This window comes from Tamandua tetradactyla, chromosome 12, assembly GCF_023851605.1.
Source record: "Tamandua tetradactyla isolate mTamTet1 chromosome 12, mTamTet1.pri, whole genome shotgun sequence".
Classification (NCBI taxonomy): Eukaryota; Metazoa; Chordata; class Mammalia; order Pilosa; family Myrmecophagidae; genus Tamandua; species Tamandua tetradactyla.
The window spans coordinates 57,558,712-57,583,459 of record NC_135338.1 but is presented as its reverse complement, the minus strand read 5'-3'; the positions used below and the strand labels follow the sequence as shown (position 1 = coordinate 57,583,459).

The window sequence follows — 24,748 nt, the reverse complement described above, 5'->3', positions numbered from 1 at the left end:
TGCCACCAGCTTTGCACCTGCTATTCCCTGTGGTTGGAAAGCAACTATTCCAGGCATTTAGGTGCCTTGCTCCCCTGCTTTCTCCAAATCTCTGCTAAAATGTCACCTTATTAAATAAGAAAGATCTTCCCTTACCACCTGTAGTGAGTTGGATAGTGTTTGTAACCTCAGAATGTGACTTTATTTGGAAAGAGGGTGTTTGCAAATATAAATAGTTAAGATGAAACCATACTGGATTAGGGTGGGAAAATCCAATGACTGGTATAATAGAAGTTACACAGATGTGCGGAAAGAATGCCTTCTGAAAATGGAGGCAGCCACCAGAAGGTAGGAGAGGAGGAACAGATTCTTATTCACAGCCCCCAGAAGGAACCAACCCTGATAAAATACCTTCATTTTGGACTTCTGGTTTCCAGAATGGTGAAATAATAAATTTCAGTTGTTTTAAGCCACCCAGTTTATGGTAATCTGTTGTGGCAGCCTTAGGAAACTAAAATACCATCCAATATAAAAATAGCACCCCCTTCCCCATCTCAATCCCCTTTATACTGCTTTACTTATTTATTTTTTAAGTGCCAGGAATTTAAGCAGAGACGTGAAGTGGAACCAACCGCATCACAGTAGTAAATACAAAGTACAGCAATGATCTTAGCTTGGGCTGTCTGGTTCAGTGGTCGGGAAGAATTTCACACACAAGCTCAGTCACTGAGGACGATTATTTTCGGGTGTGACCGCTGGCTGTCATTTCTAGCATAGAACCATGCTGGGAGACTGGAAAAAGTAAGCACCACTACTTACCACATTCTCCCCTTATGCTGCCAGAGAAGAGGCTCTCTGCCCCTGTAGTGGATGCAGCAGGGATCACCTGCCATTCAGCCAAGGGTAGCCCAGCAGGGAGGGGACAACTGCTCTGTTCTGCAACAACTCACCTCCACAGCAGTACTTGCGGCTCTAGCCTAAGTTCCTGTACAGGAATCCAGCTCTGGCAGAGGTGCTGGAGAGGGCAAGGGAACTTTCTGCTGAATGTAGTTGAATGAACGAATGGGTGAGTTGCAGAGGTCACTTATGAAAGGACCAGGAGTGAGAAGGAAACAACTAAGGAAGCTGCTCTTAATTCTCAAATGTGCCTGCTGTCATCTCCCAAGGGAGAGACGTCAATGGGGTGGGAGGCCATATTCTTGCTATTGAGCTGTTCCAGGAACTAGGGCTTCAAGAAACAAGGGTCCTGGTACCTTATTCTCTTAACTTGCCCTCCACTTTCCACTTTCACTCCTCATGTGTCTTCTTGTGCTTCCTCTTTCTCTTCTTTGCTCCCCTGCTGTCTTTTGATGAGTACCTTGTCCTTTTGCCTGTATAACTCTCAAAGTCTGAGCTATCAGATTGGATAACTTCTTGCCTCTGCTTCTTTTTCTTTTTCTAGAAAAATTACTCATGGGGTCAGGCTTCTCAAACTTTGATGACTTTGTCTCTTCCTTCTCCTTTTCCTCATCAGGTATCAGAGTATTCAGTCTCATCTGGTTGCATGAAACAATCCTTTGCAAAATAGTCTCTACAGCCACACTACTTGCAGGTAGTGCTCAGGACAGCATCAAGGGTAATACTGTGCCCACTGTAATCCTGGAAGGACTGCCTCCATCACTCTTCTTGCTCAATAATAACATTCTTGGGATTGAGGTCTTTGCCTGTTGGTTGACAACTTCCATGGAGAGGAATACTTTTTTTTTTTTTTTTAATTTTTTTATTAATCAAAAAAAAGAAAAGAAATTAACACAACATTTAGAAATCATTCCATTCTACAAATGCACTCAGTAATTCTTAGTATCATCACATAGATGTATGATCATCATTTCTTAGTACATTTGCATCGATTTAGGAAAAGAACTAGCAAAACAGCAGAAAAAAATATAGAATGTTAATATAGAGAAGAGAATTAAAATAATAATACTAATAATATATATATATATAAAAAGGAAAAAGAAAAAAAACAAAAACAAAAGATACAAACACACAAACAAACAAAAAACCATATTTCAGGTGCAGCTTCATTCAGTGTTCCAACATAGTTACATTACACTTAGGTATTATTGTGCTGTCCATTTTTGGGTTTTTGTATCTAGTCCTGTTGCACAATCTGTATCCCTTCAGCTCCAATTACCCATTATCTTACCCTGTTTCTAACTCCTGCTGGTCTCTGTTACCAATGATATATTCCAAGCTGATTCTCAAATGTCGGTTCACATCAGTGGGACCTTACAGTATTTGTCCTTTAGTTTTGGGCTAGACTCACTCAGCATAATGTTCTCTAGGTCCATCCATGTTATTACATGCTTCATAAGTTTAGTCTGTCTTAAAGCTGCATCATATTCCATCGTAGGTATACGCCACAGTTTGTTTAGCCACTTGTCTGTTGATGAACATTTTGGCTGTTTCCATCTCTTTGCAATTGTAGATAATGCTGCTATAAACACTGGTGTGCAAATGTCCGTCTGTGTCTTTGCCCTTAAGTCCCTTGAGTAGATACCTAGCAGTGGTATTGCTGGGTCGTAATCCATTCTGCCATTCTATGTCTTTTGATTGGGAAATTCAGTCCATTAACTTTTAGTATTATTACTGTTTGGATAATATTTTCCTCTACCATTTTGGCTTTTGTATTATATATATCATATCTGATTTTCCTTCTTTCTACACTTTACTCCATACCTCTCTCTTCTGTCTTTTCATATCTGACTCTAGTGCTCCCTTTAGTATTTCTTGCAGAGCTGGTCTCTTGGTCACAAATTCTCTCAGTGACTTTTTGTCTATAAATGTTTTAATTTCTCCTTCATTTTTGAAGGACAATTTTGCTGGATATAGGAGTCTTGGTTGGCAGTTTTTCTCTTTTAGTAATTTAAATATATCATCCCACTGTCTTCTAGCTTCCATGGTTTCTGCTGAGAAATCTACACATAGTCTTATTGGGTTTCCCTTGTATGTGACAGATTGTTTTTCTCTTGCTGCTTTCAAGATCCTCTCTTTCTCTTTGACCTCTGACATTCTAACTAGTAAGTGTCTTGGAGAACGCCTATTTGGGTCTATTCTCTTTGGGGTGCGCTGCACTTCTTGGATCTGTAAATTTAGGTCTTTCATAAGAGTTGGGAAATTTTCAGTAATAATTTCTTCCATTAGTTTTTCTCCTCCTTTTCCCTTCTCTTCTCCTTCTGGGACACCCACAACACGTATATTTGTGCGCTTCATATTGTCATTCAGTTCCCTGATCCCCTGCTCAAGTTTTTCCATTCTTTTCCCTATAGTTTCTGTTTCTTTTTGGAATTCAGATGTTCCATCCTCCAGTTCACTAATTGTAGCTTCTGTCTCTTTAGATCTACCATTGTAGGTATCCATTGTTTTTTCCATTTTTTCTTCTTTGTCCTTCACTCCCATAAGTTCTGTGATTTGTTTTTTTCAGATTTTCTATTTCTTCTTTTTGTTCAGCCCATGTCTTCTTCATGTCCTCCCTCAATTTATTGATTTGGTTTTTGAAGAATTTTTCCATTTCTGTTCGTATATTCAGCATTAGTTGTCTCAGCTCCTGTATCTCATTTGAACTATTGGTTTGTTCCTTTGACTGGGCCATATCTTCAATTTTCCGAGCGTCATCCATTATTTTCTGCTGGTGTCTGGGCATTTGATCAGATTTCCCTGGGTGTGGGACCCAGCTGGTTGAAAGCTTTTTCTGTGAAATCTCTGGGCTCTGTTTTTCTTTTCCTGCCCAGTAGGTGGCGCTCGTGGCGCTCGTCTGTCTGCACGGCAGTCTGCCGGGAAACCGTGCATGGAGGTGGGGGTCGCTGGCCGCCGCGGCTTGGGAGAGTGCCGGTCCTAATTGCCCAGCTGGCCCGAAACGCCAAGCGTGACGGGAGGGCCCCGCTATCCAACGTTCCCAGTCAGACCGGGGAGCCACGTGCGTGGAGGGGACCCCAGTCGCCAGCCGACCCGGCCGGGAAAACGCGCGCCCCCCGGGTAGCTCACCGCAGCAGATTCTCCCTGCCCGTTCAGCTGTTCCAGAATGGGGTATGCTTTTGTCTTTTTGGTCTCTGTCGTGACTCCGGGAGCTGTTCGTATTGTTTCTGTTTCTTTAGTTGCTTTTCTGGAGGAGGAACTAAGACCCACGCGTCTTACTAAGCCGCCATCTTCTCCGGAAGTCCGAGAGGAATACTTTTATCCTGTCATTTTTCATCTCTAGGCCAATAAGCTTCACCTACACCTTGTCTCCAACATTTACTATCTTGAAGGGCTTACCTACCGATAACTGCATGTAAGTTTGATGGGCCAGTCCTTGCTTCCAACAGCCCGGGATTTTGATAAATACGTCATAGAATTCTTTCTGAATTCACCCTTAATTTTCTAGGGTTCTTCATTTTTCTTCTGCGAAAGCTAATTCAAGTGTCTTGGTGTCAGGTCCAGGTCTGCCAGCCACAGCATTGCTTGAAATGCCAAATCCTGTTCTGCTTTATTCTTTTCCACAGCACTTACAACTATCTGGCATATTGTTTATTGTTTATTTCCCTCCCCTCACTAAGACATAAGTTCCGTACTTATCTGTTCACTTTTGTACCCCATCATCTAGGAAACATAGCAGTCAATCAATGGATATTTACTGAATAATGAAATAAAATTATTTCACTCTAAATAAAAGCTCCTTGAATTGCCTGATTGTTCTTTACATTTTTCTCAACACCAACTACAGTGGCTTTCGTTTAATAGGCTTTTTAAAAATTAAAAAAATACATTTATTGAGAAAAATCCACACACGTACAGTGCAACCATATTATACAATGACTCACAATACCATCACAGTTGTGTATTCTTCATCATGATCATTTCTAAAACATTTGCAACACTTGAGAAAAAGAATTAAAAAAGTACTCATACATCCCATATCCCTTACTCCTCCCTCAATGACCCAGAGTATTTCAATCTACCCAATTTTTACCCTTTATTTCCCCCAATATTTATTTTTTATCATTATTATATTATTTTTATTAATCTGTCCATACCCTGCATCAGACACAACGTTTTCACAATCACACAACCACACTGTAAAAGCTATATAGTTACACAATCGTCATCATTTAATAGACTTCTTTTTTTGTTTTTTTGGCATGGGCAGGCACCAGGAACATTTAATAGACTTTTAACAAACATTTTTGACTGAATGAAGAGCAAAGGAATGAAAGTTAATGAGAATACTTGGGAAAAGTCTACAAAGAGTGAGGGACATCAACAAACGACACAAAACTAGATATAGTGTTCGAGAGCACAGTGGTTTTAAAAAGAAAAGATAATTGTGGAAAAGGGGGCCAGATCTTTCTTTACCTGTCAAAATTTCTGTCCTATCTTAGTATTTCTAAGACATTAATGAACCAGTTATTAAGATCTTAAATACCTAACTCCTCAAACTGGACGTCTGAAATCACTGTGCTTACGTAAGGAGCTCTTACGCCTCAGACTCTGTTTAGGTTCGTTCCCTATTTAATACTCATTACAGTGTTGCAGATATATTAATATGCTCACGCTTGGCAGAGGACGAAACCTAAGGCTCGGAGAGAGCAGTGGCAAGTTTAAGGTGGCTCTGCTAATAAGAGAGAGTGCCAGGACTAGCCCAGGACAGCTGACTTCCAGGCCACCTGAACACCCGTACCCAGGCCTCCCGGCATAGACTAACTTAAGAGACGGTTCCGCCCCTGCAGGAGTTACCTCCGTAAAGGCAGAAATACGATTGCGCAGATGCCCAGAACAGCACAAGTACTCCGTCGAGGATTTCCCGGGTTTGGGAGGCTCAGGCATTTATCACAGAAAGCAGTTTTGCACAGAAATGCGTCGAAAACCCAAATTTCCTGTTCTTTGGTGTAGCACACCAGGATGAAGTAAGCATTAACAAGAAGAGCTCTGTAAACCGCACATCGCTAGACAAACAGTAACGACGGTGAAGCTTCCGAAACAATACCTGAATGAAGCGGGGAACGAATAATTTGCTGACAATAGACACAGGTGAATATTCGGGGGTCGGGGGTGTGTGGCTCAAGAGGGGGCTCCAAACCTCCTGGGGGAGCCAGAAGCTCTCCAAGCGCCCGTCTCCGGTGGGTCGGGGCCGGGGTGACCTGGACAGCCGAGGCCGGACCCACCCCCCGACCCCTCTCAGCCGGGTATAAAGTCCCTTCCGCCTGTCTGGTCCTCAAGGCCAAGCCTGTGCACCAGGTCCCGGGTCGAGGGGCTCAGGGCCCACCCGCTCCCGAGCCTCTTTCGGTTGCCCACCAGCAACCTGCCTGACAGCGACTTACCTACACGCTCCCCGCGTCCTTCTCTTCCTGCCTCCGGAGGCGTCTGGAGCCGGCCCGCGGCACCGCCCCCCACCCCGCCCCCGTCCTGCCCACTCGGAACCGGAACAGCTCCCTTCTCCCCGCCTCCTTCTCGGTGCCCCAGTGTGTCGTCACTTCCGCTAGCGTCTGCTCGCGCGCCGAGAACCTACGTCCGCGAACGCGCCGGGCGCGTCCCCAGGATCGGGAGCGCGCCCTTCAAATGACAACAAATACGTCGGGTCGCGGCTGTGGAGGCGTCGGCTTCTTCTTTGGCCTCATCAGACCCCGGAACCTCCCCTTGCGCTTTCTTGCACGCCCTGTCCGCTGACGAGGACTCCCTCGGAAGCCCCCGGGTCAGGGGTCCCGGACTCCTCCCTGCCTTGCCCTCGCTGGGTGTAGAGGAAGCGGAGCGGCGCAGGCTATGGAGTCGTCCTGAGGGACGCCTGGCGCCGAGCGGGCATGGAGGGCTCGCTCCGGGCTTAGGCCTGACGCGGCTTGAGGACGTCGCCTGGAGCCGAAGCCACCGCTGCCGCCCGCAGCCCCAGCGGGCCTATCTGCCAGCCCTCACCATGCCTTGGCCTTTTTCGGAGTCCATCAAGAAAAGGGCCTGTCGGTATCTCTTGCAGAGATACCTGGGCCACTTTCTACAGGAGAAGCTGAGCCTGGAGCAGCTTAGCTTGGACCTGTATCAAGGCACCGGGTGCCTTGCCCAGGTCCCCTTGGACAAATGGGTAAGCGCTGTCGCGGCGGGCCGGGAGGGACAGGCCCCCCAGGACCGAGGAGTCTCTCCGGGCTCGCGCCTCTCCTTGGGGCGAGTTGAACGAGTGTCATCCAAGATTGGTGACGTTCGGTCCCTCCCTGGGAATTCTTCGGGCCCAGGTGTGGTAGGGCTCAGAGAAAGGCTTTAAAGTGTTTAATCTGTTCAGGTTTGCTCCGCCAAATCACGTGTCTTAGAAACTTAACAGAGGTAATGAAGTCCATACTATGAGAATCGTAGTCGAGTCCGTGCGTTTGGGTCTATGAAGCAGAATATGAAGGGTCCAGAGAAGGAGGTGACCGATCCTGCCCCTTGGGATATGAGGGCCTGCGGGGTTCTGTGGCAAACGAACCATACTTCATGGGATGACATTCTGGAAAGAGGACCGTTGGGGATGTCAGAGCCCCCAGTTATTTATCTTTTGGGGTTAGCTCTTGCACACCGCGGTCTCGGCACAGCGTTTGCTATCTGAAAGAAAATTGGGTGAAGGCCTCCTATGCTGGTTTGCCTGCTTTTGCTTGATTATATGTTTCTAAGGCCAGTTTGTGTTCGCTAGCTTGTGAATGGTGGTGTGGCCCGAGTACTACAGTTTAGCTCTGCCTCTTTGCTTCACGTGACTGATCATAAAAGCAGGTGTTGTAAAAGCGCTGAAGCTGCAATTTTCAGACATTTTAAAACCTGTTTTCTACTTGTCATCCGGAGTCGCTGAGTCTACTCGGCGTGCCTTGCAGGTGTTTCTCGCATATTTCAACTCACAACATACAGCTGTACCTACACAGTATTTTATTTATTTATAAGTTTATTCATCCCTGGGTTTGACGAGAATGGAGAGATTTCTCCCTTTCCTTCAACACTGTTTTGTTACGCTAACATTTGTTGCTGTTAGTTTGAATTGGTTGGACCATTCTATAGAGTTTTCATATTTTAAAAGCATTGTTACACATAGTTTACATTCAGGAAAATCGTAAACAAAGATGTCCTTTGTGTCATAGTTGTACAAAACAGAGAGAAACTTTTTTCCCCTGATTTAAGCTGTGTGAAAAGGTTGTTGCTTTTTCTTGTATGTAGAAGTATTTTAACAGAGTGATAACATCCTTAGTCATAAAAACTTGGAATGCTCGAATTATTCTGACCCTTAAATTAATTTGTGTTAGAGTAGGAATAAGCATACAATTTTATCAATAAATAAATGACTTAAAATAAGAGAGGACTTAAGGTAGGTGACCAATGAGTTGAGAGGAAAGCTCCATCCACAACCCTTGACGGGCCCAGGTTGCCATGATTAGCTTAGTGACATTGGGCGTAGTGGTTGGCCTGTTCAGTAATCATTAATGGAGGATGCGCTCCATGCCAGGCGCTATGTCAGGGTACTTTGTTGCTATAATTCTTACCAGAAGATAAGGATTCTAATGGAGTTCTTTGAATTCAGTGATCCATGATGGTATGCTTTTGGTACAGTTATGAGTAGGCTATCTTGAGGGCAGAGGGATGGACAGTTATTAAATGTCTTCTGTGGGTTGAGAGACTTTGTATACATTATTCTTTAGTGACTTTTCGTGCTGACTCTGTATGTGGTAGGCATTATTGTTTCCCTTTTACACATGGAGTTAATTAATTTGCCCCAAGTCACACAACTTGCAGGTGGTACAGTGAGAATTCAAGCCTGATTTCTAAGCCTGTCCTTTCTTCATTGTATCACATGACTTCAAGTCAGGGGAAAGGGGAACTAATGTTTATTGAGCACTCATTTACATCAGGCACTGTGCTAGGTCCTTTTTTTTCAGGGGATGGGGTTGAGAGGGGTACATGGTTCTGGAATTGGACCCAGGTCTCTTGCATGGAAGGCTAGCATTGAACCACCTATGCACCCTGTGCTAGGTACTTTTATTTATGTAGTATAATTTAACTTCAAAGTCAATCAGAGTTGTGATCTGAAGTTTATAGCATGATTGCAGGATTCTTGGCGAAGTCATTTATGGCTAGACTTAATTTAAGGGTTATGTTTTGTTCTGCTCCTTGAAGCTTCAGGTTATACCCAACCAAAATAATAATGTCAAATAAAGTGCCACATACCTCCTGGGTATCCAGTTAACGTTTGCTGTTGCTGATTGATTGATTAAGGTCTGTATTCAAATTTGCTTAATTTTGGCACTTGATTTTAATAACTTTCATAACTGAAAAAAGATACCTCAAAAAGGTACAAAGATACAAATGGGGAAATTGCATCATTGGCTGTATTTACTAATGTTTCAGTCCCCATCCATCAAAAAAAAAATATTTCTATTGAAATTGGCTAATGCAGTCCCCTCTTCCCTGATCTTGCCAATTAATTGGAATGTGTTGCATTTTTATATAATAAAGTATTAGGTTTAACTCCAAAATTTTCAAACTCTAGAATTCTAGATTGACTGGAAAATTCTTTCCATGTTTTCAAACCTTGTATAACCTATGCAGATAACTAGTTTTTAAAAAATAAATCTTTTTAATAGATCTTGTTTTTAGCTACAAAATCATATAACAATGAAAACATTTCCAAATATCACTTTTCAAAATGTTCTCCTCAATATAAATTTTCTTTGAAAAATGGTTATTTTCTCACTCCTGGTTAAAGTGTTATCTTTAGTTTGAAAAGACAGATTGTGTTTTGTTTTTTTGGAAAATACCCGCTAGATAGCATATTCTACTGATAGCCACTTGTCATCACAGAAATGGTTGGCATGTTCAGAACTCTCTACACATCCCTGTGGATCATCAGTTCTATGGCATATGTACACCCAGCTTTGGAGCCTAGTACCTTAAACAAGGCATGAAGTAGGAAGGAGGTATAGAAGGAGGAGGTTTGGAAGTATTTTTCAATTGGAATGGGCTGTCTTATAGATGAGTTCTCTGTTATTAGAATTGGTCAAAACTGTAAAATGTTGAAAGAAGAAAATTCTATCTGGATAGGTGGTTGGGTTTGATAACTCATTCCTCTCCAGCTCTTTAAGATTATGACATTTTAAAAAATTGAAGTTCTTTCATTAATTGGTTCAATACGTTTATTTATCTCTTAGCGTCTACTATGCAGAGCTGGGGGACATCACAGTTAGCTAGACAGAGACCATCCCTCACAGAAATTCAATATGCCCAGGAAGATAGATATTAAATAATTTTATTACACTGAAGCCTTTTAACTTCAGTTTAATAGAGTTTCTTGTTATTTCCTCTTTCCATTGTATTGCTAAATAATAAATAACAAGATTATCTTCAGTTCAAGAAACATTGAATAACACCTATTTGCCATGTGCTATAGTAGAGATTAGAGGGTTACCTTTTTTTTTCTATCTATATGCATGAAACTTATTAATGATAATTGAAAGCAAATGGCCTTAAACAGAAGCAGAAAAGCTTTAAGTAATCTACAATAGGGCAGTTATTTGCTGAGTAGTTCAAGTGGTCCTGCTTTTAATTTGAGAATCATGGAATTACATGGATAGACTTCAATGAGCTAATGAGAAAAATGGCACCTGAGTAGATAACTGGACCAGATAGTTTGAGACTTTTGCCCTTCTCATACTGTGGTGGACATTTGGATTTCACAGAATGAATTTTAAAGGTACTTTGTGATATGAGACAATATGGGATTTTGCCCAAGTGCATATAAGACAATATATAAGGGTTACGTAGCGATTTTATAGTATAATGCACGATGTAAATTTAATTATGCACTCTCTCCAGAACCTTCTTGCATTTACCATACTTTTTCTTTAAATACTACTCTTTAGTGTTGTAATAAAACTTTCTTGAACCATTATACTTAAAAGTTTAAGGAAGCCACAAAATTGAGACAAATGAAAATTTAGCATTTACTTTGAAGAGAATTGCACAAATCCATTTTCCCACATGGTTCTCTAATGTTGACATATCCGCATGTTACAAAGGCTGTCATTGCCTATATATACTTCAAATACTTTTTTGTATATATAAAATGCAGGTTTGTTGAAATATATTCACACACTGTATAATTCATACAAAGTGTAAAATCAGTGGCTCATAGTATCATCACATAGTTGTGTATTCATCACCAGGATTAGTTTTAGAACATTTTCATTACTCCAGAAGAAGGTATAAAATAAAAAATAGAAAACTCAAGACATCCCATATCCCCCCCTCCCCATTATTAACCTTTGGCATTGGTGTGGTACCTTCGTTACTGTTGATGAAGAATATTAAAATATTACTGTTGACTGTAGTTCATAGTTTGCAATAGGTACATTTTTTCCCATATAATACTCTATTGTTAACTTCTTGTAATAGTGTCGTACATCTGTCCTAGTTCATGAGAGTAATTTTAATATTTATACTATTAATCACAGTTATTGTCCATCGCATGATTCGCTGTGTTATGCAGTTCCATGTTTTAACTTCTAGCTTTCTTCTGGTATCATACATAACTCTAAACTTCCCCTTTCATCCACATTCACACACAGTTCAGCACTGTTATTTATACTCACAATGACTGTGTAACCATTACCTCTTAAAAGTGTAAGGTACCTCCTGCATGGGACTGACATCCAGGGGTGAAAGCTTCCCTGGTGACGTGGGAGATGACTCCCAGTGATGAACCTGGCCCTGGCACTGTGGGATCAACAATGATGATCCCACAAAATTGCGGTCCATGAAAACTTAATATTTACTTTGAAGAGAATTGTATTAAATCCATTTTCCAAGATGGTTCTCTAATGTTGACAAACCCCCATGTTACAAAAGCTGTCATTGTCTTTATGTACTTTATGACACTTTAATATATTTTTAATATTCATTTTATTATAAAATTAATTTGTGCTCAAGGCAAAAAATTTAAATAGTAAGGGAAAATTTAAAGTATAACATAACTCTTAATCCCATTTTTCCCAGAGATAACAATAGGGTACAAACATTTCAGACTTTTAATTATGGAAATATTTGATATATAAAACAAGCAGTTCTGAACTTAGTTTCTTTTCATATAATGGCCCCCTTTTAGTGTTAAAACATTCTGCATGTTTCTTTTAAATTAATATGAAAAAGCATGAAAACCAGTAAGTAGAGGAAAGAATCTTACATGACTAAAGTTCATACTTGAAGCACTAGGTGAAATAGGAAATACTGGAGAAAGCAGATTTTGGAGAGAGTATGGGAAGAGACAGGAGGGAATTGAGATTGGGGTGAGAATAAGATGAATAATTTAGTTTTAGCATGTTGATTTTGAGAGGGCTTTGAAACATCCAGATATAGATGCCCAAGAGGCAGTGGGAATTATGGGATTGGAGTTTAAGGCTAGAGATAAAGATTTGGAAGTTATCAGTCTCAGTGGTGACTGAAACACTAGAAGGAAATGGAATAGCATATGTTGCATGTGTGGTATGTAGGTTAGGTTGAGAAACAGGAAGAGTGAAGGTGAAACTTCAGGTGAACAGCAACATTTTAAGTGGTAAAAGGATTGGAATAAACAGACTGAGAGCATGAAAAGTGTCGTGGGGCACACGGGAGGTTAGAATTTCAAAAAGGAAAGTGCTCATAGGATTTAGACATGAAAATTCAAGGAAGATGAGAAGTGGACTGTTCTAGTTTGCTAGCTGCCAGAATGCAACACACCAGAGATGGATTGGCTTTTAATAAAAGGGGATTTATTTTGTTGGTTCTTCAGAGGAAAGGCAGCTAACTTTCCACTGAGGTTCTTTCTTACGTGGAAGGCACAGGATGGTCTCTGCTGGTTTTCTCTCCAGGCCCCTGGGTTCCAACAACTTTCCCCGGGGTGATTTCTTCCTCCATCTCCAAGGGCCTGGGCTGAGCTGCAAGTGCTGAGATGAGGAATGCCAAGCTGCTAACAGTGCTACGTTGCAATCTCCCATTTAAGCACCAGTCAGTTAAGTCAGACATCACTCATTGCAGCAGACACGCCTCCTAGCTGACTGCAGATGTAATTGGCAACAGATGAGGTTCACGGACCGTTGGCTTATGTCCGCAGCAACAAGATTAGGTATGCTCACCTGGCCAAGTTGACAACTAAATCTAACTAACACATGGACATTACTCATTGCATTTGTCAGGTTATTGGTGGTTCAAAGCAGTTTTGAAGGGGCCAAGAGTCAAAAGGCAGATTGTAGTTTGTAGGTTAAGCAAATAACTACTTTGGGAGGAGGCTTTTCCTAAAGGAAGAGACAAATGGGATTGCTGGCTAGAGGGGACATGGAGTCAAGTAAGGGATTTTAGTTTGATTTCAAAGATATTAATTTTATTAAGCAACCATCTTTCATATACTGTAGTAGGTGCTTTTACATACATCATCTTTCTCTGGGTTAGGTATTTTCATTTCCATTTTATGATGAAGTTAGGTTAAGTATTAAGCAGTAGAGTAAGATTTCAAACCCAGGTCTTGCTGGCTCCCACATCCTTTTTGTATACCGCATTACCTCAAAAGATTCAGGAAACATTGAGGTTCTCAAACTTTAGCAGCACTGGGTTCATTTGGGAATTTTGCTAAAATGTAGACTGTAGGCCCCTTTCCTACAGATTGTGGTTTTAGAGACCCAAGAATCTGCATTTATAATAAGCATCCTAAGATTCTGATGCATGTTGTCTTTGACTGCATTTAAAAAAACACTGATACTAAGGAGGTTGAGAGTTTTTCCATTTAGTTTTCAAAGCTGACTAAGCCAACTTCTACATTTTTGAGAATTAGGGTATTTTAGCACTTGATTTTGCTTAGCATTCAGCAAAATCTTCCATTGTGAAATTATTGTTCTCTCTTTTTTTAGTTTTGTGTCTGCTATGATTAACTGATTCCTTTTTGTGAGTTACTTAAGTTTTCCGATCATCAGTTGTCATATCTGGAAAATGGGCACAACAATATCTAATTTAGAGGGCTATTGTGAAGATTTAATATAATAGCATGGGTATAAAACAGTATAGTGTGGCATCCTGTATGTCCTAGGTGCTAACTGAGTGTTAATTGATCTAAATCACATTTTGTAAATTGCTCTATTTTATCTTTATTTGAATTCTGAGGCTTTAGTATAAACCAACACATCCTTATTAATTTAAATAAGAATGTATTCTTTTCCTAGTTAATCTTTCACAATTCTGCATTAAAAAGAAACATATAATTTAAAGTTGGCTTTTCTTCAGACTACAAAGCACATCTTGAATTCCTAATAGTGTTTATTATTGTACTGTGTGGCCTCTGAGGAAGATAAAAAACAGTAGTCATCATTTATAATGTTCTTACCTGGTGCCAGAAACCATGCTGGTGACTTGATGTGTATTATCTCATTCATGCTCACAATAGCCCTATGAAAGAGGCACTATTCCCATTATATGTATGAGGAAATTGAGACTTGAAAGTTAAGAATTTGTTCAAAGCCACCCAGCTTTGTAAGTGATAGAACTCAATCTGAACACGTGTTTTTAACGGTGTGGTCTTCAAAGTTTTTAGCTCAATTATCCCTTAAAATTTTTTGAAAAATGATGTATTTCTTGTATATTTTTAAATTGACTTAAAAATTTTCATTATAAGTTGTTCTAGTTTGCTAGCTGGTGGAATGCAATATACCAGAAATGGAATGGCTTTTAAAAGGAGGAATTTAGTGAGTCGCTAGTTACAGTTCTAAGGCTGAGAAAATGTCCCCATTAAAACAAATCTATAGAAATGTCCAATCTAAGGCATCCAGGGAAATATACCTTGGTTCAAGAAGGCTGATGAACTTCACGGTTTTTCTTTTGTCTGGAAGGGCACATGGTGAACACAGAGTTCCTTTCTCGTCTGAAAGGGCACATGGTGAACACAGTGTCATCTGCTAGCTTTTTCTCCTGGCTTCCTCTTTCATGAAGCTCCCTAGGAGGCATTTTTCTTCTTCATCTGCAAAGGTTGCTGGCTGGTGGACTCTGCTTCTCGTGGCTATGCCGTTCTGCTCTGCTCTCTCTGAATCTCTCATTCTCCAGAATGTTTCCTCTTTTATAGGACTTCAGAAACTAATCAAGACCCACCTGAATGGGTGGAGAAATGTCATCACCTAATCCAGTTTAACAGCCACTCTTGATTAAATCGCATGTCCAGGGAAATGATCTGATTACAGTTTCAAACATACAGTATTGAATAGGAATTATTCTGCCATTACGAAATGGGATTTTGATTAAAACATGGCTTTTCTAGGGTCCATACATCCTTTTAAACCAGCATATAAGTTTACATAGTTGTAAAGGATAATTTCTATTGTGTTATAAATATTAATATACAAATCTAACTTTTTCACCCAGCAGCATCTAAATACCCATCATTTTCTATTTAAAAATGCTTCAACAAGTTCATCATCCATAGCTGGAAATTAACATTGTATGTTTTCCCATTGAACACATGTCCGTTTTTCTTCTCTGAAAAAAATGATCATAATTTATATATTTTGTGCTTAAGTCTTTTATTGACCAAGCTATCATTTCTCTAAAATAAAAGCATGTATATAAGTTAAAATTGATTGTATTTAAAAATTTCCTATTACCATTAGCCCTTCTTATGCATAAGTGGACATTTTCTAGTATAATATTTTAATTCCTTTAATGGTTTTCACATTTTTTTTAGTTATTTTCTTAGTAGTTGCTCTTAGGGCTGACCATATACATATTAACCTGTCAGAATCTCTTTTACATACCGGTAGGTGTTAAATGTTAAAATATTTCCTCTGCATTATGTTGTGATTACAATAATTGTAAATGTACAGTTGACAAAACCAATATAATATATTATACATTTTGATAATTATTAAACATAACTCTTATTGGAAATGCATTTCCTAATGATATCGATCAGTTATTTCCCCCTTCTCCCTGATTCATCCATGGATGAATATGCTTATAGTTAGAATTTGATAGGGCTTGTCATAAATTTCATTATAAATTAAAAAAATAGATGTAAGCTTGAGAAATGCAGATGCCATAAATAAGTATATGAAACTTGAAGGTGTTTTAAATATCTCTTAGTTATTTGAAATCTTTGAATGTCAGGCCAAAAGTATGTATAAGATAGGGAAAGACCAAAAAATGCCTGTGGGCCCTTCCTGAAGGTTTTTGCAGCCTAGGCAGCGCATAGGGGAAAATTCAGGAAGAGAGAAAGATGAGCCTCTTTGGTTAAGTGGTTAAGGGAGGTTGTGCAGAGGAAAATGGGAATATAGACTTCCCGGAAGTACTCTTCTTAGGAAGATCAATTCTAGGAAAGAGTATAATTGTGGATTGAGGGAACTGGATGTTTATACCTTAAAGCCATATGTGCCCATGGTTTGAAAATCTTTAGGATTATGCAGACTGCAGTTTGAAGAAAGCACCTTTAAAGAAGTAATAACCAATGATAAAATTTGAGCCAATCCGCGTCTCAGTACCCAGTGTTAGGGTGTAGACAACAAATTATAACACTACCCTTATGCTACATAGCAGGCAGGAAATACTTCACATGTAAGCTGGCATTTAATAGATATTTTTTATTTTAAAAAGTACTTTGTTTATCTGTAAAAAAAAAAATTGCATTTAATTGTTCTAACTCAGTTTACATCTGTTCTGTCCTCCTGTTGTTTTCTAGTGTGCCCTACCACTCCACTGAAATTGCCCTCAATGGGATTACCGATACTCTAAATAGCATTAAGTCCAGTGGATATTTAAGTCTTCAAGTTCTTGTCAGCTTTTTTTGTAGTTGACCACTCTTTTCTTTTGTATTGTCCTCCCCCTATTTTCTGGCACATGAGGGTCTCTTGATTTTTCCTTTTACCTCTTTGTTTACTTTTTCTTAGTTTCCTCTGCTGACTCCCTTTTCTCAACCTATTTCTTAAATGTTGGTGTTTATCAGAATTCTATCCTAGGCCTCTGATCTTTTTTACTTACATAAGTGCCCAAAGACTATCTCTTCCCATCCCTGTGGCTTCAGTAAACTTCTCTGTTTAAATACCTTTATGTATCTCCAGCCCAGGTGGCTGTTCTGAGCTCTAGATCAGAATATCCAGTTGCCTCCTAGACTTCTCCACCTAGATTTTTCCTCAGATGTACACTTTGGAACTGAGTTCTCCATCCTCTCCCTAACCTGCTTCTCCAGATTTCTCTATCTTGGTAAGTGGCACTACAGTTCAAGCAGTTACCCCAGCCAGCGATGTGGATATCATTCTTCATTCTTTCTTTTCTTTACCCTAATGAAGCCAATGAATTCTTCTACTTCTAAATATTTTACAAAAATCCATCCACTTCTAACCATCCTCAGTACCACTCTCCTCTTCGAAACCAATTTCTCTAGCTTGTATTACTCATAACAACCTTCCTTCAGTACATGTACTACATGGTATTGGGAGGGGTCTGCTAAAAGTTCGAATCTCTTAACGGGTCCCTTGCTTAAAATCCTTCAATGGCTTTACATTGCCCTTGAGATAATTTTCAGATTCTAACATAGATTACAAGAATCTTTGGCTCTTGCTCTTACTTATCTATGTAGCTTTATCTCTGGCTCTTGTTACCCTGCCACACCACACTAAAGCCTTTAAGGAATTTTTTTCCTTTCAAATATAATATCTCAAGTATGTCTGCTTGCACTCTCTGACCTCTCCTTTCTTTGAATCCTTCCATATGCAATTGCCTTTTCCTGGACCGCTTTGCCTGGACCGGTCTTCTGGGCTCAGCACTTCCTCAGGTGGCCTGACTTAAATCACCAGCTTAGGTTCTATTACATTCTCAAATAGCAGGTGTATTTCTTCTGTTATACAACTCATCACACCTTAATTTAGTGTCTCTTTCTATTTAGTGTCTGTATTATCTTGTAGGCTTAGTGAGAACCAGGAATCATTTTTGTCTTTGCCTCTGCTTTCTATATCTGTCTTTAGACATGTATGGGCATATTCAGCCTCTTCGAATAACTTAATAATTTTGTGCTCTTGTTTGTGTGATTTCAAAATGAAATTTTTCATTTTAGTGTCTCAATGAAATCCTGGAGTCAGCAGATGCGCCTTTAGAAGTCACTGAAGGATTCATTCAGTCAATTTCTCTGTCAGTTCCATGGGGCTCCTTGCTGCAGGATAATTGTGCACTGGAAGTAAAAGGGTTAGAAATGGTCTTCCGACCTAGACCTCGCCTAGGTAGGTGTATTATATGTTTCTGTTTTGTTTCTATTTTTATTCTTCAGAGACTGCAGAAGTAACATAATTATAGTCAATTCAGTATTTGATTTACTTTACATTGTATTTGTATCACATGGTTCTATGTAGGGTGCATGTGATTGTATCTTTAGAGCTGTTTCTTTCCCTATTGAATTGTAGGAACTTTGGCATATTGATTATTTGGTTTATTTAATTATTAGTTATAAATTATCTGAAGTGACTTGTACTTTAAAGATGCCAAGCACTATGCCAGAAAACAAGGAAGATCGATGGAGAAATGAACATTGAAAGCACCCAAGAGTAGGTAGGGGCTCCCCTTGGCCAAATATGAGACGATTTGAGCATCAAAAAGAATAATGACAATAATGATTTATAACACAGTTAATGAAAAAGTCCCTAAGTCCGGGCCGTTTGATGGTGGCTTAGCGGTAGAATTCTCTCCTACAATGCTGGAAACCTGGGTTCGATTCCTGGTGCCTTCTGATGCAAAAAAAAAAAAAAAAAAAAAAAAATCCCTAGATCCATACTGATGCAAATAAAATAAATATGGAAGAGAAGTGAGGAAAAGGGAAAGCTCTTCATTATAGTAAACACCTATTTATAGATGTAAATGAAGTGATAGAATTGGACAATCAGCATGTTTTCAACTGCCATAGTAAAAATTGATATAGGCAAGAATTATCCATAGATGCTAAGACCATTTGGTAAAAGGTTGTTGGGGAGCATAGTATTTAAACAATACCAACATATCTCCCACTGATTACTCAGTTTTTACAAAGGGAACAAAGGCTCTTTTACAGTGGAGAGATTTGGCAATCACTACCATAACCAAGTGATGAAACAACCTCATCAGTAATTGGTGAACCTGATATCTTGTGGTTCCTGATGTGGCATACTGTGAGGAACACTATCACTTATGAACTGTTACTGCCCAAAGTGCATAATATGAATCAAATCATGACAAAGCAGTGAGACAAAGCCAAGTAAGGGAAATTTTACTATCTGGCCTGTACTCTTAAAAATGTCAACATAATAGAAGGCAAGGAAAGGCAGAAGAACTGATCCAGATTAAAGGAATCTAGAGATGAATAACTAAATGTAATATATGATCCTATTTTCTTTTCTTTCTCCTATGAAGAATATAATTGGAGCAACTGAGGAAATCTGGATATGAATTGAATAAAAGATGATAATATTTTGTCAATGTTAAGTTTCTTGGGTATGATAATGGTGTTGAGCTTATGCAGAAGAATGGTCTTGTTTTTAGGAGTTAGATACTGAAGTATGTAGGGGGTGAGTGTCACTATACCTGCAATTTACCTTCAAATGGTTCAGCAACATTGAGTGTGTATGTGTGTGTGTGTGTGCGCATGAGTATTCTTGGTGAATCTAGGCGAAGGGTATGTTAGTGTTCATTATACCATTCTTTTGCCTCTGCTGGAGATTTGAACATTTTCAGAAGAAAACCTTGGGAGGGAAAAACTTTAAAATAGTATTAATTTATGGCTCACAAGTATATGCATGTGGTAGCTTTAATTATATCAATATATATATAATGTTTTCTGATTTATTTATGAAACACGGAAGTAATGCTTGTGTGCCAGACTCTGTTCTAAGTGCTTTATAAAGAATTCATTTAATCTGTGCAATAGCTCTTTGAATTAGATACTTATTATTATCTTCATTTTACAGACTAGAAAACAGCACAGATAGGTTTAGTAACTTGCCCAAGGTCATAGCTTTCTAATGGAAAGTATCCCTGTTCCACTAGGCTGTCGTGTCTCTCACATTTCCTACTGTGAGGGTTGTGTGCATGTGTGTGTGTTATGTGTATGTATTTTATAAACCAGCAAAGTCATGATAGTAACTCATTTTAAATTCTTAACTTAAATTCATTTTCTAATGACAGATGATGTTTGTAAATATATACTTGAAGAATTATAATCCCAAGGGCTGCTGGAAACACCAAAGTTTGAATTATGCTTGGTAGATTACAATACTTGTATTTTGAAATCTGGTAATCTATGCATTGAAATCCTCATTCATAATTTAATTATTTAATTAACAAGAATATTCTATCATGATGAGTACGTAATGCTATTTTCCTCTGGATGGTCAAACTTTAAAATATTTACCCTTTTAAAAAATATTACATCAAACAGGTTTTTTAACTCTATTTTGAAAGGGAATAGTTTTAGTAATATTTGCCAGTTTGTTTTGAATAATATAAGGAAGTGTGGTGGAATTCTCTCATGAGGAAAGATCTGGAAAGGATTTTTTAGCATTCTAGTGTTCCCTGCTCCCAGGACACTCTTCTGTTTTATCTACATTTTTACTAATCTTCCAAAGTCTAAATCATCTGCTACCTCTACCAGATTTCCTATTAATTCCCTCAGCTAGAAGAATTAACTTCCTTCTTTTAGCTTTCATAGTGTTTTCTGGAGACATTCAATAGTTGTCTGATAATCCTAATTTTATTTTATTTCTTCTATATTGAAGGCTCTTTGAGGGCAGAATTCTGTAATTAATTGGTTTTTATTCTTTACAGCAGTGTCAGCAAACTGTGACCTTCAGGCCAAATACAGCCACTGCTTGCTTTTTGCAAAGCTGATTTTGTTGGATCACAGCCATGTTGATTTGTTTATTTACTCTTTAAGGCTGCTTTTGCTACAAAGGCAGAGTTGAGTAGTTGTAACAGACCATATGGCTCACAAAGCCTAAAATATTTACTGTCTGACCTTTTACAGAGTTTTCTGACCCCTGCTGTAAGTATTTAGAACAGTACCATGCATGTGTAAGATACCCATTAAATATTTGTTGACTGAATACATGAATTAATATTTGGCAAAAATATAACATGTAATGAGAACAGATGTCTTTGGACTTTTTTTCTGTGATATGTTTTTTTCCCCTACAGTGATTAAAAGATATTATTTAAATCTCAAGAATAATTTCTAGAATGCTGTACCATTAAGTAACACTATGATGTTAGAAATATCAGTGGGGAAGTAAGGGTTTATCTTTTAAAATGTGTTATTTTAAGAAATGATTTCATGGTTGTAACTCTGGAAAATTATTTAGGATTAATTTGTTTTCTGCAGCCACTGGTTCTGAGCCTATGTATTGGTCAAGTTTCATGACTAGCAGTATGCAATTGGCAAAAGAATGTCTTAGCCAGAAACTAACAGATGAACAAGGAGAAGGATCCCAGCCTTTTGAAGGACTTGAGAAGTTTGCTGAAACCATTGAAACAGGTCTGGTATTGAGCATTTTCAAAAATTTTAGATTTATTGGTACCTTTATTTAGTAATCTTGTATAATGCAGATCCATTGGTGTGGTTTTTTTTTAATTAGAGAAGTTGTAGGCTTATAGAAAAATCAGGCATAAAATAATTCCTCATAGACTCCTCAGCCCCCTTACACAGACAGTTTTCCTTATTGTTAACACTTTTCATTAGTGCGATACCTTTGTTAAAATTGTTAAAACCATAATATTATAACTATAATATTGACTATAGTCCATAATTTATGTTAGGGTTCACTGTTTATGTTATATAGTCCTATAGTTTTTTTTTTTAATTTTATTCTAGTACCTTCTATACAATCTAAAATTTCCCATTTTAACCACAATCAAATATATAATTCAATGGAGTTAATTATATTCATAATATTGTGCCACCATCACCACCATCCATTACTAAGACTTTTCCATCATTCCAAATAGGAACTATGTACAATTTGTGCATTAACTCCCCATTCCTATACCCACCCTGGCCACTGATAACCTGCATTCTAGTTTCCGCCTCTGTGATTTTACTTCTGATTATTTCACATCAGTGAGCTCATGCAATGTTTGTCCTTTTGTGTCTGACTTATTTCACTCAACATGATTTCTTCAAGGTTTATCAATTTTGTCATGCATATCAGAGCTTCATTCCTTTTTATGACTGAAGGATATTCCATTCTGTGACGATATCACATTTTGTTTCTCTGTTCATCTGTCGATGGGCAATTGGGTTGCTTCCATCTTTAGCAAATATGATTAATTCTGCTATGGTCATTGGTGTGCAAATATCTATTCAAGTCCCTCTTTTCCATTCTTTTTTTTTTTTTTTTTTTTTTTTTTTTTAAGGAAAGACAGAGAGAAGGAAGGAAGGATAGAAGGAAGGAAGGAAGGAAGAAAGGGAAACATCTTTAAACATTTTCTTGTTTTATTGTATTCTGTTTCTCCGTTTTTGTTACATGGGCTGGGGCCGGGAATCGAACCGAGGTCCTCCGGCATAGCAGGCAAGCACTTTGCCCGCTGAGCCACCGCGGCCCGCCCCTTTTCCATTCTTTTGGGCATATAGCTAGAAATGGGACTGCTGGGTCATGTGGTAATTTGGTACTTAACTTTCTGAGTAGCTCCCAAAGTGTTTTCCACATTGGCTGCACCATTTTATATTCTTACGAACAATGAGTGAGTGCCCTTATTTCTCTATATCCTCTCTAAAATTATTATTTTCCATTTTTAAAAAAATAGTAGCTGTTCTAATGCGTATATGGTGGTATCTCATGATTTTGATTTGAATTTCCCTAAAGATGTTGAGCATCTTTTCATGTATTTTTTGACCATTTGTATATCCTCTTTGGAGAAATGTCTATTCAAGTTTTTTGTCCATTTTAAAAATTGGATTATTTGTCTTTTTGTTGCTGAGTTGTAATGTTTCTTTATGTATTCTGAATATTAGACTCTTATTGGACATGTTGGTTTCTAAATACTTCCTCTCAAAGGCTGTCTTTTTACCTTCTTGATAAAGTCCTTTGTACAAAAGTTTTTAATTTTGATGTAGTCTCAGTTGTTTACTTTTCTGTTGTTGCTTGTGCTTTTAGTGTGAAATCCAATAAACCATTGCCTAACAAAAAGGTCCTGAAGATGATTCGCTTTGTTTTCTTCTGTGAGTTTTATAATTTTGGTTCTTATATTTAGGTCTTTGACCCATTTTGAGTTAATTTTTGAATATGGTGTGAGATAAGGGTCTTCCTTCATTCTTTTGTCTCTAGATTGGTCAAGTTTCATTGACCGATTTTTTGGTATTTCTAATACCATTTATTGAAGAGACCATTCTTTCCTTATTGAGTTCATTTGGCACTTGTCAAAAATCAGTTGGCTGTGGATGTTAGGGTTTATTTTTAACCTATTAATTTGATTCTGTTAAGCTTTTTGTCCTTGTGCCAGTGCCATGCTGTCTTGATCACTGCAGCTTTGTAATAAGTTTAAAAATCAGGACGTATGAGCCCTTCAGCTTGGTTCTTCTTTTTCAGTTTGTTTTTACCTATTTAACCTCCTTACTTTTCCATATAAATTTTATGATTGGCTTTCCCATTTCTGATAAGTTGCTTTGGGTAGAATTGGCATCTTAATGATATTTAGTCTTCCAGTTGATGAACATGGAAATTGTTTCTGTTTATTTAGGTCTTCTTTGATTTCCTGTAACAATGTTCTGTAGTTTTTCCTGTGTGTCTTTTATATCCTTGTTTAAATTTATTCCCAGATATTTGATTCTTTTAGTTCGTATAAATGGATTTTTCTTCATTTCTTCTTCAGATTGTTCATTATTAGCATATAGAAACAGTAGTGACTTCTGTGTGTTGATCTTGAACACACCACTTTACTGAGTGTATTAGCTCTAGTTGCTTTATTGTGGATTTTCAGTATTTTCTATAAACAGGATCATGTCATCTGCAAATAGGGAAATTTTACTTTTTCCTGTACAATTTGTGTTCCTTTTTTTTCTTTTTCTTGCCTAATTCCTCTAATTGTAAGTTCCAGTACAATGCTGAATAACAGTGGGAATCCTTATTAGTTCCTGAATGTAGAAGTAAAACGTCTAGCCTTTCACCATTGAGTGTGATGTTAGCTGTGGGGCCTTCATATATGTCCTTTATCAAGCTAAGGAGGAAGTTTTCTTCTATTCCCAATGTGCTAAGTGTCTTTTTTTTTTTTTTAATTTATGAAGGAGTGCTGGATTTTGTCAAATGCTTTTCTGTGTAAATTGAGATGATCATGTGCCTTTTCTCCTTTGTTCTGTTAATGTGGTATATTACATTAATTGATTTTCTTACATTATGGTTCAGATAAATCCCACTTGATCATGGTGTATAATTCCTTTAGTGTGCTGTTGTATTTGGTTTGCTAGTATTTTATTGAGGATTTTTGCATTTCTAGTCATAAGGGGTATTGGTCTGTAATTTTCTTCACTTGTGGTATTTTTGTCAGGCTTTAGTATGAGGGTGGTGTTAGTCTAGTAGAATCAATTAGGGAGTGTTCCCTCCTCCTCAGTTTTTTGGAAGAGTTTGAGTAGAATTGTTTTTAAATCTTCTTGGAATATTTGAGAAAATTCCCTCATGAAGCCATCTGGTCTGAGATTTTTCTTTGTTGGGAGGTTTTTGATTATTGATTCAGTCTCTTTATGCATTATTGGTTTGTTGAGATCTATTTATTTTTGGGGGTGGGGTGGGGTGAGGAAGGGGTG

General features: G+C 38.4%; 2 protein-coding genes across 9 annotated transcripts in view; one reads left to right on the top strand and one right to left on the bottom strand.

Annotated features, from left to right (window-relative positions):
* GSKIP (GSK3B interacting protein) overlaps positions 1 to 6,449 on the bottom strand; it is a 34,598-nt gene extending 28,149 nt beyond the window's left edge. For 4 of the 6 annotated variants that reach the window (XM_077123479.1, XM_077123478.1, XM_077123480.1 and 1 more), the window contains exon 1: positions 6,318 to 6,435. The gene's annotated coding sequence lies outside the window, so the exon portion shown is untranslated. Of the gene's footprint in view, positions 1 to 5,733; positions 5,984 to 6,317 lie in introns of all 6 variants that reach the window. The other 2 variants (XM_077123481.1, XM_077123475.1) reach the window with 2 other exon arrangements.
* A 36-nt stretch (positions 6,450 to 6,485) lies between these two features.
* Positions 6,486 to 24,748, top strand: part of ATG2B (autophagy related 2B) — a 105,146-nt gene continuing 86,883 nt past the window's right edge. For 2 of the 3 annotated variants that reach the window (XR_013160471.1, XM_077123473.1), the window contains exons 1-3: positions 6,486 to 7,066; positions 18,050 to 18,212; positions 21,335 to 21,487. Coding sequence is in view for 2 of the 3 variants with exons in the window: in XM_077123473.1 (XP_076979588.1) it covers positions 6,905 to 7,066; positions 18,050 to 18,212; positions 21,335 to 21,487 (478 nt within the window). In the remaining variant the exon portion in view is untranslated. The remainder of the gene's footprint in view (positions 7,067 to 18,049; positions 18,213 to 21,334; positions 21,488 to 24,748) is intronic. The other variant, XM_077123474.1, reaches the window with a different exon arrangement.